The sequence below is a fragment of the Heptranchias perlo genome, chromosome 24, assembly GCF_035084215.1.
Source record: "Heptranchias perlo isolate sHepPer1 chromosome 24, sHepPer1.hap1, whole genome shotgun sequence".
Lineage (NCBI taxonomy): Eukaryota > Metazoa > Chordata > Chondrichthyes > Hexanchiformes > Hexanchidae > Heptranchias > Heptranchias perlo.
The window spans coordinates 9,213,954-9,226,738 of record NC_090348.1 but is presented as its reverse complement, the minus strand read 5'-3'; the positions used below and the strand labels follow the sequence as shown (position 1 = coordinate 9,226,738).

Here is a 12,785-nt window from a genome sequence, read left to right as displayed (position 1 = left end):
CTTATTAAGGCGGTGGATATCAGGACGGCTGAGTGTCCCGCTGTAGTGAGGCAGGAAATCTAATTAACATATTTAAATTGGGGTCCCCCAGCGCAATTGGGAGCCTGATTTAAAATTTCCTGTTGCTGCACGGGTTTCCCAGGGGTCGGAAAACCCAGCAGTGAAAGAGAGGCAGCAGCTGCCAGCTCCACAAGGTAAGTGGCTCTTTCAGCACTGCTTGTGCACCAGGAGGAGGAGTACTCCGCCCGGCCAGTCATAAAATCCTTTGGTCTCCCCAGCCCTGATTGAAAGCCTCCACCCCTCCCCCAGCCCTGATTGCCGATATCTCTTCCCAGTCCCGATCACGGCCTCTCCCACCACCACCCCGATCGTGGCCTCTTCCCCCCCCTCCCGATCGCAGCCTCCTCCTCCCCCTGATCGGTGACTCTCCCCCCCAACCCCCAAAACGATCGCAGCCTCTCTCTCTCCCCACCCTCCCCCCGATCGCGGCCTATCAACCTCCCCCCCTCACCCGATTGCGGTCTCTCTTCTCCCCTCCCGCACCCTCCCCGCAAATTTCAGGGCCCAAGCCTCAGCAACATGGCCCTTGAAGCCCAGGCAACTCAATCGTCTTTGCACTCATCCTTATTTGCTGATATTTCCTGTAGGTTTTCCTGTTGCCTGGAGGTTTAAAAAGCACTATTTTTAGTGCTGTTACCTCATTGGTGGATGAATCCAAAATCAGAGCACCAAGATTTATTAGGATAAGCAACTTGAGATATCAGCTAATTGATGGAAACATCGGTTTATACATGGCCTTCGAGGCACCATAGAACGCAGTATGCAGCCCACAAAGATAAAAGGGTAGGACATCCCTGGACAGATCTCGTTCGGTGTTTGATGGTTAACTGTGTGTTTGAATGGTTGCATACAAGGGTCAAAATCACTGGAAATGACACTGTTTGGGACCGAGGTCTATAAATGGAAGAGCCTGTCTGTACACCTCCACTCCCTCATTCAGACTAAACAAATTAGCCATATCAAACAAAGCAATACTAACATCTGTAGTATGTTACAAGGATAGGCAACATTTAAAAATGCATTTGATTTCAAATGGAAGTAAAAGATCCGATGGCACTATTCGAAGAAGAACAGTAGAGTTCTTTGGTGTCTTGGTCAACATTTATCACTAAAACAAATTATTTGGTAATTTATCTCATTGCTGTTTGTGGGACTTTGCTGTGTGCAAAATGGCTGCTGCGTTTGCCTACATTTCAACAGTGACTACAATTCAAAAAAATACTTCATTGTCTGTGAAGCACTTTGGGATGCCCAGAGGTCATGAAAGGCGCTATATAAATGCAAGTTCTTTCTTTCTTACCTTACTGCTGTTGGAATTCAGCATGGTGGATGGGATTTCTAATTGTTCTAGGACCATTAGTTGATCTTCCATCAACGAGATCAATGGACAGATTATCAGAGTGAATCCTAATCAAACAAGTGAGCAATTATTTCCCCTATACCAGCTTTTAATATATATTCACCATCAGTACTTCTTAAAAATCCAAGTTACAATGAATTCTAGTCACCTTTAAAGTTTTTGTGGGATTTTTTAAACTTTATCATTAAACTCTATGGGCCCGATATTACCATGGTGGCGGGGGGTCGATTGGGCGCGTGGGTAACGCGCCCGGTGAAATCAGTCTACCCCGCGCGCAATCGCAGGCTGATTGGATCCACTTGCCTGTTGTTCCGGGTTCCCCGCTGCTAAGCTGCGCGGCGGGCGGACTGCGCATGCGCAGTAAGATCTGTCATCTGGAGGAGCTCTATCTAAAGGGGCGGTTCTCCACTGACTGATGCTGCAACAAATAGCAAAAATTACAGCATGGAGCAGCCCAGGGGGAAGGCTGCTCCCAGGTTTAATGATGCCTCACTCCAGCTCTTATTGGATGGGGTGTGGAGGAGGGGGAGGACAGAGATCTTCCCCCCGGCGGGCGGGAGGAAGCGGCCTGCCTCTGCCACCAAGAAGGCCTGGCTCGAGGTGGCAGAGGAGGTCACCTGCACCACCAACATATCGCCCACCTGCATACAGTGCAGGAGGCGCTGCAATGATCTAAGTAGATCAGCCAAAGTAAGTACACTTACTCATTCCCCTACACTCCGTCTGCCACATCACTGCCCCCACCCCACAACTCCTTCTGCACTGCCAACACTATCTCTGTCACAACTCCCCTCACACCCACTCAAACCTCATCCTCATCTTACCTGCACTTACTCACCTCGCCAGTACTCATCCCGCCACTACCACTCAACCCAATCCTCATACAATCTCATGGCTCTATCTCATACTCACCCTCTCATGCATCTCTTTCACAGTCAGCCTCACTCAACCTGCCACTACCTGTGCTGCAGCCACAGGGCATGCATCACATATGTGCAGTAGGCAGCATAAGGCAAACATGTCGTGAGTATGAAGGGGATGCACAAGGGTGTTTGAGGGTTTGTCATGGTTTTTACTTATACTTAATTTCTGACCAACTCACATTACATATTATATTGGCACCACTACTGTCACGTCTTTGCGAATCTTGTCTGGTTTGTGCAATAAAGCCCTTTCCTGAGGATCACAATGAAGACCCACACCTGATGCCACCCATTGTGTCACTGCAAAGTGGGTGTAGGTGTATTTGCAGGGCTCTTTTGTGCAGATGACTGAGAGACGTCGGCGATGTCCCCGGAGGCACCCTGGAAGGATGCGGAGGAGAAGTTGTTGAGGGCAGTGGTGACTTTGACAGCGACAGGTAAGAAGATGGTGCTCGGGCCAGCTGGGAGCAGCTCGGCATGAAGGAGGCTGCAGATGTCCACGACTACATGTCGAGTGACTCTGAGCCTCCGTGTGCACTGCTGCTCAGAGAGGTCCAGGAAGCTGAGCCTCAGTCTGTGGACCCTGTGGCGAGGGTAGTGCCCTCTGCGACGCATCTCTCTCTACACTTGCCCTCCCTCCTGCTGTGCAGGTGGATGTGTCACAGCACTGTGTTGTGGAGCTCCACGTGTCAGAGGTAGACGGCATGGCCGGCGAGGCTGGTGATGCTGTTTGCTCTCCGAGGAGGTCATGACTGCAGCCACGGCGGCCCCCATCCGGAAGATGTACATCTGAGGGGGTCCGCAAGGTAGGTACATGTGTCTGGACACCGGGGTAAGTGAGCAAGTTAGTGAATTTTGTTGTTAGGAGGAGGATGGTGGAGGCCAAACTTTGTCCAAAGTGACAGAGTGGCCTCCTGCAATGAGTGAGGGTCTCCCCCCACCCGTCAAATGGACCTTTGCAGCTGCCACAGGCTGATGGCTGCAACACGTCCATTTGAACTGGGAGTGTTTCCCCCAGTACGGGAAACAGTCCCAGTTGTTTGCAAAATCCCAACCCTCCTAAAATATCACGTTAATCAGGTCTCGAAACGACCTGAAATACCTAGATAAATAGCTCCGGCGGGAGTCCCACATGCGGGGGCTGCGCGCGCATATGAGCGCGTCAGTGGGGAACCCGGAAATGGGGCGGATTGGAGCTGGGCTCCTGACCCGCCACGGGAATCCCCGATTTTCGTAGCCCCCCCCGCCAGGAACGCACCCGATCGCGGGTGCTAAAATCGAGCCCTATGTGTGCATCCCAGTGCTATTTTATAACTAGTCTATTGGTTAAAAGAAACTAAACAAAGGTGTGACTTAAACACCAGTTTTCATTGTATGTAGGGTTAATCAGCACGAGAACTGCAATTGAATAGGTCACTGAAATGGACAAGGTCACTAAAGCCACCTAAGCTAATAATTGTACCTACTGAATTTAATTCACTTTCTTCTCACTGATGGTCCCAAGCTGTTCTAGAGTCAGCCTTGGCTCAGTTGGTAGATCTCTCAACTCTGAATCAGAAGGTTATGGGGTCAAGCCTCACTCCAGAGACTTGAGCACATAATCGAGGCTGACACTTCAGTCCAATACTGAGGGAGTGCTGCACTGTCGGAGGAGCCGTCTTTCGGATGAGACTTTAAACCGAGGTTCCACCCGTCTGGTCAAGTGGATGTAAAAGATCCCACAGCACTATTCAAAGAAGAATGGGGGAGTTCTCCCCAGTGTCCTGGCCATTATTTACCCCTCAATGAACATCACTAAAACAGATGATCTGGTCATTTATCTCATTGCTGTTTGTGGGATCTTGTTGTGTACAAATTGGCTGCTGAGTTTGCCTACACAACAGTCCAAAAGTAATCAATTAACTGTGAAGAGTTTGGGGGCATCCTGAGGACATGAAAGGTGCTATACAAATACAAGTTCTTTCTTTATAACATTCCCAAGCCAGTACTCCTGAAGTGAGCAGCAGTCACCGTTTAAACATGAATATTTTGAAGCATGGTAAAAGCAAAAAGAAAAAAATAATGATTTAAAAAAAAATTCAGATGACAAGAATCACTTAGGCTTCTTCAACACTCAAAAGTATTGATAACTAACAACGTACCAATGAATTGGGATGGAAATAAAATACTGCATTACTGAAAGGAACAACATCAGCACCTTGCAGTACATACCAGAGGAGCAGACAGCTGGCAGCTCATAGCACAAGCTCTTCCCACCACCTGTAGGCATTATCAGAAATATATCCTTTCCTGCCATTGTAACGTTGATGGCTTGAAGCTGCAGCGGTCGGAAGGTCTGCAGTTTAAAAACGCTCTTCAAAACCTCGCCAACCTTCTGTGACCATGAAAAATCTAGCCAGGAATAAAAAATAAATTATACTGATAAACTACATTTGCAAAAAAAAACAAACTACTGACCACAGTGTTGATCACTAAGTAATAACCATAATTTTCAGCATTTAAATTTCAGTACTACTACTATTATTATATATATTATAAAAGAGAAGTTTCTAAAGATCTATATATAAACATCCAACCCAGCCAACCTTCCTTGCATTGTATCCTGTATATGGATAACTAATATTTTTGGATACATATAATGCATTCCTTCAACTATTTCTACTATAATTTAACTTGGCTCAGTTAGTAGCACTCTCAGCTCGGAGTCAGAAGGTTGTGGGTTCAAGCCCCACTACTGACCTCAGCACATAATCTAGGCTGACACTTAAGAGTGCTACTTGTTGGAAGTGCCTTCTTTCAGGTGAGACATGAAACCAAGCCCCTGTCCGTCAGCTCATGTGGATGTAAAAGATCCCATGACAGTATTCAAAGAAGGGGAGTTCTTCCAGCGTACTGGCCAACATTTTCCCTCAACTACCACCATCAAAAAACAGCTCATCTCGTTATTCATTTGCTCCTTGTGGGACCTTGCTATGCACAAATAGGCTGCTACATTTGCCTACATAACAACAAACTTCAAAGGTAATCCATTGGCTGTAAAGTGGTTTGATGCGTCCGGAGAGCATGATAACGTATTATATTAGTTCTTTTTATCTTCCTAATTGACATTTACAATCAATTTACAGATAATTGCAATCAGACTGTTCTACTTCCAGTCATTTTTACATTCTTAACATAACTTAAAGTCATTTTAACTTGCATAAAACATTCTAGCAACATGGAGCATTTATTTTGCCGTAAAGGGGGGATTTTATGAATTTGTGCTCCCAGCACAAAGCTCCACGGTGGGAGCATTTATCGCATATTTGGGCATTGAGGTCAGTGCGGCCCCATGTGATGTTCCATCCATTAAAATTAACGGACAAAGAAAACTCTGCTGGGTGTGTTGATCTTGACGGAGTTCCTAACATGCGCTGCCATTGCGTGAAGCTCTGTGGCAGGAGCGCTAATCCTTACAGTCGACTCGATAACGAAAGATGGATGGAAAAATCACACATGGTTCGCACACCACTGCACCCGAATTTCCGATATACGCTCATGTTGTGTGACGCTCGACACAAATTTGTAAAATCCACCATGCAGACTTTGTGGTTGTACTTGTGTGAACGCCAAATATGGTCCTAATTACCACGAGTCCTTCAGCTGACACTGTAACTAAAGATCTGAGGTGGGGTGTTTGCAGACCCTTAGCAAGAAACCTACGGAACTTTTACAGTTTCAAAAAGTTCAAATTATCATGAGCAGCTCGTAGAAACACAAGGCCCAAGGTTAACTCGCAGACGAGAATGGGGCTTGTGGGGGTTTAAAATCAGAGCAGCATCCTACTCAAGGATCCATGACTACTTCCGCCACGCACCTTTTTTCCAGGCGTATTTTGGCCAGAGTGCGAGGCCGTCGGCCCAGGCAGACGAGGGCCTCACTGAAATGGGACGGTCGGCGTCTGATGATGTCATTCAGACCCCTGACGAGATTTTAACACCCAGTCACGTGTTCGGTGCCCACTATTGGTCTCGTCAGGGAAACCTGGCGCCATGCAGGAACAGGCCCAGGCCCAGGAGAGGGCCAAAATTTTTTAAGCTCTCCTTGTGAGCCAGGAGGAACAGGATTATGGGGCAGGCTGGGTGGACCATGTCCAACTACCGCCGTCAAATCTAATCCATTTACCTGGCCTTTCCCATTATCCTTTTATAGACTTCCTTTTCAAATATTTAACCAATTCCCAGTTAAATGTTATAGTCTTTTTCTCAATAGTCACTTGTGCTAAAGCATTTGGGGAGGACCAGGGGACATGAGTTTAAACTATGCAAGAGTAGGAATAGACTGGATGTTGGGCGGGTCTTCTTTTCCCAGAGTAATGAGCCACTGGAATGCGTTGTCAGCTGGTGTGGTGGGTGCTGACTTTCCACACGCCTTCAAGAGGGAGCTGGACCGGTGTTTGACTGGAGCAGAGATCGCATCATATAGAAGGTAAGTATCTTCATAGATAACACTTGGCCCGTTTGATCTCCTCGGTGGGTTTCGATCGCCGGAAGGGATTGGAGAAGAATTTTACAGAGTATTTTTTCCCTTACTGGCCCTGGACTTTTCTTTGTTTTTTTTTGCCTGTCCCAGAAGATTACATGGCTGTGGTGGAGAGGGAAGAAAGGGGGTAGGAAGTGTCTAGTCATGATGCTCCAGCCATCATGATGTGTGGGGCTGGCTGGATGGGCCAGCTGTTCCTTTCCTGCCTGTCAATTTCATATCTGCGTATTCCACGTACTAATAACCTTCCACATGACAACATTTTGTGGAACTCATCCCTTCATTGTTCTAGTGCAATTCCTGAGTCTATGTCCCCTTTGTTACTGCTTCGCTAGCTCGCGGTGATCCCCAATCCTTAACCTCTGTCCCCAAATATTTGAGCCTTTCTTCATAACTAGAACCAACACAACTCTCAGATCTGGAAACAACACGGCTGGGAGATGGACCGAAAAGGGCGAGCAGCTGTAACTGAGGTGATCTCAAAAGGAGCTTTGTACTTTGGGTGTCAGTACCATTCTCGCCTCTGAGTCAGAAGGTCAGACAGTACTGCACTGTTGGAGTTGTCGTCATTCAGATGAGCCGTTAAACCAGATGAGCCCTCTCAGGTGGACGCAAAAGATCCCACAGCACTATTCGAAAGTGTACTGGCCAATATTTATCCCTTAACCAACATCACTAAAACAGATTATCTGGTCATTATCTCATTGCTCTTTGTGGGACCTTGCTATGCGCAAATTGTGTATCCTACATTGTAACAGTGACTACACTTCAAAAGTACTTCATTGGCTGTAAAGCTCTTTGGGACGTCCTGAGGTCATGAAAGGCGCTATAGAAATGCAAGTCTTTCTTTCTTAACATTCTTCAAACAAAAGTGGATCAGATCTGATCTGGTTTCACTATACCTTTCTTGTTCCAGTCTTCTGCAGATGCCCTTGACATTGCGCTCGATCCGGCCTCATAATTGTCGGACAGTTTTTCTATCTTTTTCTTCAGTCGCTGCTTCCTTTCCTGCAGCACCTGCTGTCTCTGCAGCAGTTCCTGAATCTGGACCTCCAAGGCCTGCATCTCACTGTCGATCAATGCCAATTGCTCCTCCAGATCTATATATAATATAATTTTTAACCAAGATGCTCAAGTTACTCCACCAATAGCATTGGAACAGAATAAGAGTATGAGAAGCGTTTACATAAAGTGGAAAATTCAAATACTAAGAGATTTTACAAACATTGGTAACCCAAACTTAAATTAAATAGCATTTAAGTGGATATTATTGCTGTAGTTTTAAATTTCTGTATATAGTTCTGCAGTGATGTCCCTGTAATGGGAGGTGCTATGGAAAACATACAGGTTTAACAAATCTTTTATTAGCAAACTAGCAACTATTGGCTCAAGCCACTCTGAGGGCCAACCAAACATCCAACCCCAAGGGGCCAATTTTCCTGACCTCTGCTCCAAGGAAAAGTCTAGGGGGCGGAGAGCCATCGGGTGGCTCTCTAGACCGGGATTGCTGGGGCTTCCTCCGAAGGGGTGAGCAGGACCTATGGCTGCAACAGGAGCTGGTCCAACGTGTTTCCAGCCCTCCTGCCAGCTGAGCACCCAGACCCAGAGGGCACCCAATGTAGCTAGTGGTGGTGGGCCTATTGTAAGTGACTGCCTCAGATTGGAGAATCTGAGAAGGATCAGCAACAAGCACAGAAGGAAAGTAGTCCTCTTTCTTTTTATATAACAAGACCAGGTTGATTTTGGGGCCACATACCCCAAAGCTAACAGCCAGGCCTGCAGCTACGTTCTTATTTCTGCCCAGTTTGCTGGTGCAAGGCCCTGCCAGGGGACAGGGCTGCCGAGTCAAGGTAATGGCTCAGTACACCAAAGTCAGCCATAGCTTGGCCTGGACTGGAGCAACCAGTGGGGTGGAGAGGGAGGGCAGGGCAATCAACCCCCACGTTGCAAATTGCCGGTCTTCACACAATCTGTAAATGTGTTCCTCTCACCCTTTCCTTTAAACAAACTGTTTGGCTATCAAATAACATTAGTGTCAGATTTTAATTCAAAAACAAAATGATTAAACAAAAATTATACAGATACTTAGGTAGATTATTATACCCATGCCTATCACTTTATCATAGGAACAGGGGGAGGCCCACTCAACCCCTCGTGCCTGTTCCGCCATTCAATTAGATTATGCTACACAGTCTTCCTCCAGTAATATTTCCTACTGTATAACCAGATTCACTTGCACACCTGTCTGTTCCCTTACAACTACTTCATTATTTCCATGTACTTAAGTCCACAAAATTATAATACTTCAAAATGAGATTAGCTGATCGCGCACATGTCTTATTTTTACTACTGATCTTGGTTAAGGCAGAAGAGAAAGATTTAAAAACTGGAGTCTGGCCGACACAAATTCTGAGCAAATCTAGAACGCCTTCTACTCTGCTTTTATTGCTTGAACAAAAAAAAAATTAGGGAGGTAATCTTAACCTAACTCTCCGAGCGGGAAACCCATGGGATCGGTTGGAATGCCAGTTTTCCACCCCGCCCAATATTACTCTCCATTCACTTCAAGGGAATAAAATTGGGTGGGGTGTAAAAACAGTATTGCACCCGATCATATCAGTTTCTCGAAGTCCGGGTTAGGTTAAAATTACCCTCTAAGTGTCTCCTCTCTCTGATGGCACAACCAAGATCCAAAGATTCATCAAAGGCACAAACCTGCATCCTACCGCTGCATGATACAGTGATTTGGGGTACCCACATAATGAATCATGGCGCCACTGCGACTTAACATTGTCCTATCTGGAGTTGGGCACACAATGGATGAGGAACCTGCCCTTTCACCTCTGCAACATCGGTTTGAATGCAGCTCATGCTGATCAGATTAGAATCTCTTCTCTGTGTTAGCTCTAAATGGGGAAATTCAGCAACCCTATGCTCCCAGCACTAAGACCCAATAGATGGCAGGTCAAAGAATCGGGGCGAAAGTGCTGTCGCCCTATCTCCAACTTGCACTCCCATCTTGCAAGGCTCAGCACTGGGATCTGTGAATAAACCCTCTAGTTTGGTCAGTCTCAACTCATGTCCTAGTGGCCACAAGTCAACAGCAGAACTCCTCATAAAATCTAAATGTGAATTGGTAATCTCGCTCTACAACCTACTCGGCTAGGGCAGAAATGTTACACAGGTGCAGGAGATGCTCTTCCAAAGTTAAGTTTAAAGCTCAACGTTGAGGCAGCTGTACTCTGCCCTAGGAGCCTATAATGCCGACTATCTCAAGCACTGAGTACAACATTCACCAAGTATACATCAAAACAGAGTTCTTACTAACAGTGTGCCACTACAGCAAGTGATTAACTCACCTGAAACATCAGCCATTCCTGAAACAGTAACAATCCACTCCTCAGAAATACTCGTATGCCTTCAAAACCTATAAAATATATAACCAAGTGAATTGCAGTGGCATTTGTAAGAATCCCTGGCTTTTTACAGGTCCATATTAAAGCCTCCCTGCTTAAAAGTTTCCGCAAGGCTTTCATCCTGACCATTTGTTATTGTTAAACATTATTTAAATGCATTGTAACAACTTAGTTCCTGCAGTGGTGTTTCCAAATCACGACATATGCACAGATGGCATTCTGCGGTACAGATTGTATCAGGGGTTCCCAATCTACAGCCTGTGGGCCCCATGGCCACGAGCTCTGGCAATCCAGCCCATGCAACACCGTTCTATTTGCGCTTCGATTTCCTTCTCGCGTGTTTGCCCGGTCTGAATTCCGAGGACCTTGGACAGGGTTGTTCACGGCACTGTTGCCTTGTTGCTGCATAAATGCTAAATTGCCAAGATCTGTTAGTACTTGCGGGCTGGGATTGGAGCAAATTAATAGAAAAGTGACCCATGAGGCTCCGTGGTACAAGACTAATCCGTCCAAAACTACAAAAAGCTGGGACAGTCCTGGGTTACATTACATGTATGGTGGGGGAGGGGGAAAAGAGGGTCAAAACACAGAAATAACTCAGCTAACGCAATACCGTACATCCAAGTAGGCAATATAGAGCAAGCCACGTAACCAGAGTTTGGTAACCTTTCACATTTTGTATTTAACATGTAGGATACAAGGATGTATCTTCTGATTACAAATGTCATTTTGTCCACTGTTTGTTTTGTTGTCAACACCTTCTGGTCCGAATCTGAATTTTGGCCTTTGTTCATGCGCTATTCAATCATAAAAGTCCTGTGTTTAGGACACTTGAGAACTTTGGTAATCTTGGCTGATTCTGCAGCAAAGAATTTGGTCAACATGAAACCTCTTGGGAATTTTCAGCTCGGAAACGTTTACATCTGTCACAGTTCTAAAGCCAAATTTGGCGGCCTGCCATCACAGTACCAGACACTGAATGAGTCATATGAACATAGGAATTGCTAGACGAAAAAAGACCAAAGTCCATCTAGTTCACCTTCTACCATCCTGGTAGCGACATGATACAATGACAGTGGAATTGTTGACTAATCACAGCAATCAATCTCTATCAATTAGTCTACAACAGACTCAGACATGTGGGGAAAACCCCAGTCAGCGGTGGAGAGCTTTGGGAACCAGTGGTTCAAAGTCATATGTTCCTCCTGTCATGATCTTATTTTTAATTTTAAAAAAAGGTGTTGCCTTAAACTTCTCAACTGGAACATTGTTGGAAACTTATGACAACCCTCCCCTTCCTGATCTCCAGGTTTTGTTTCATTTTCTGAATTCAATTATATTTTTTAAAAAATAGGTGAAACGACCTGCAAGCAAATCAGATGAAAAATTGAATCAAAACTTTCAGAATGAGGAAACCTCGGGCTTAATCTGCAAAACGGTTTTTGCAAAGGAAAAAATAAAATACCAATCAGCATTTAGAGCACTCGCCATTGGCCAACAAACAACGAATAACATTAACCCAGACACCAAGGCCGTGCAAAGCTCCGCAGGCCTTTCCATGACATCACCACGTCCGGTGTCGGCCGTTTCATTCAAATTCCCGGATTGTTTATGGACCGTCCGCCAGACTGGCATCGCCACAACCCAAACCAAACCAAACCAAACCAATCCACCGAAAGACACGGGCCCCGCCGCCCTCACCGCCAGAGAAAATCACGCCCCGGTACTCGCCGCTTCAAACCTGTAATCGGTGCTCAGCACCGGAGCTGAAGGAAGGAAGCGGCAGCGCCCCGCGCGCGGCTCCAGACAGAAGGCGGGGCCTCCTCCCCCCGTCAATCACTCGGCACCAGAGGGAGGCGGGGCCTCCTCCCCCGTCAATCACTCGGCACCAGAGGGAGGCGGGGCCTCCTCCCCCGTCAATCACTCGGCACCAGAGGGAGGCGGGGCCTCCTCCCCCCGTCAATCACTCGGCACCAGAGGGAGGCGGGGCCTCCTCCCCCCGTCAATCACTCGGCACCAGAGGGAGGCGGGGCCTCCTCCCCCCGTCAATCACTCGGCACCGCGCGCACCAGAGGGAGGCGGGGCCTCCTCCCCCCGTCAATCACTCGGCACCGCGCGCACCAGAGGGAGGCGGGGCCTCCTCCCCTCTGTCAATCACACGGCACCGCGCGCACCAGAGATGGAACCTCCTTCCCCGTCAATCACTCGGCACCAGAGGGAGGCGGGGCCTCCTCCCCCCGTCAATCACTCGGCACCAGAGGGAGGCGGGGCCTCCTCCCCCCGTCAATCACTCGGCACCGCGCGCACCAGAGGGAGGCGGGGCCTCCTCCCCCCGTCAATCACTCGGCACCGCGCGCACCAGAGGGAGGCGGGGCCTCCTCCCCTCTGTCAATCACACGGCACCGCGCGCACCAGAGATGGAACCTCCTTCCCCGTCAATCACTCGGCACCAGAGGGAGGCGGGGCCTCCTCCCCCCGTCAATCACTCGGCACCGTGCGCACCAG

General features: G+C 47.5%; 1 protein-coding gene across 1 annotated transcript in view; it reads right to left on the bottom strand.

Moving 5' to 3' along the window:
• The window catches only part of recql (RecQ helicase-like), a 33,414-nt gene extending 21,295 nt beyond the window's left edge, over positions 1-12,119 (bottom strand). Inside the window, exons 1-5 of the mRNA XM_068004731.1 lie at positions 12,022-12,119; positions 10,224-10,291; positions 7,767-7,964; positions 4,555-4,734; positions 1,361-1,467 (exon numbers count right to left, since the gene is read on the bottom strand). Of these exons, the coding sequence (XP_067860832.1) occupies positions 1,361-1,467; positions 4,555-4,734; positions 7,767-7,964; positions 10,224-10,239 (501 nt within the window). The 5' untranslated portion in view covers positions 10,240-10,291; positions 12,022-12,119. The remainder of the gene's footprint in view (positions 1-1,360; positions 1,468-4,554; positions 4,735-7,766; positions 7,965-10,223; positions 10,292-12,021) is intronic.
• Between the last annotated feature and the right edge of the window lie 666 nt (positions 12,120-12,785).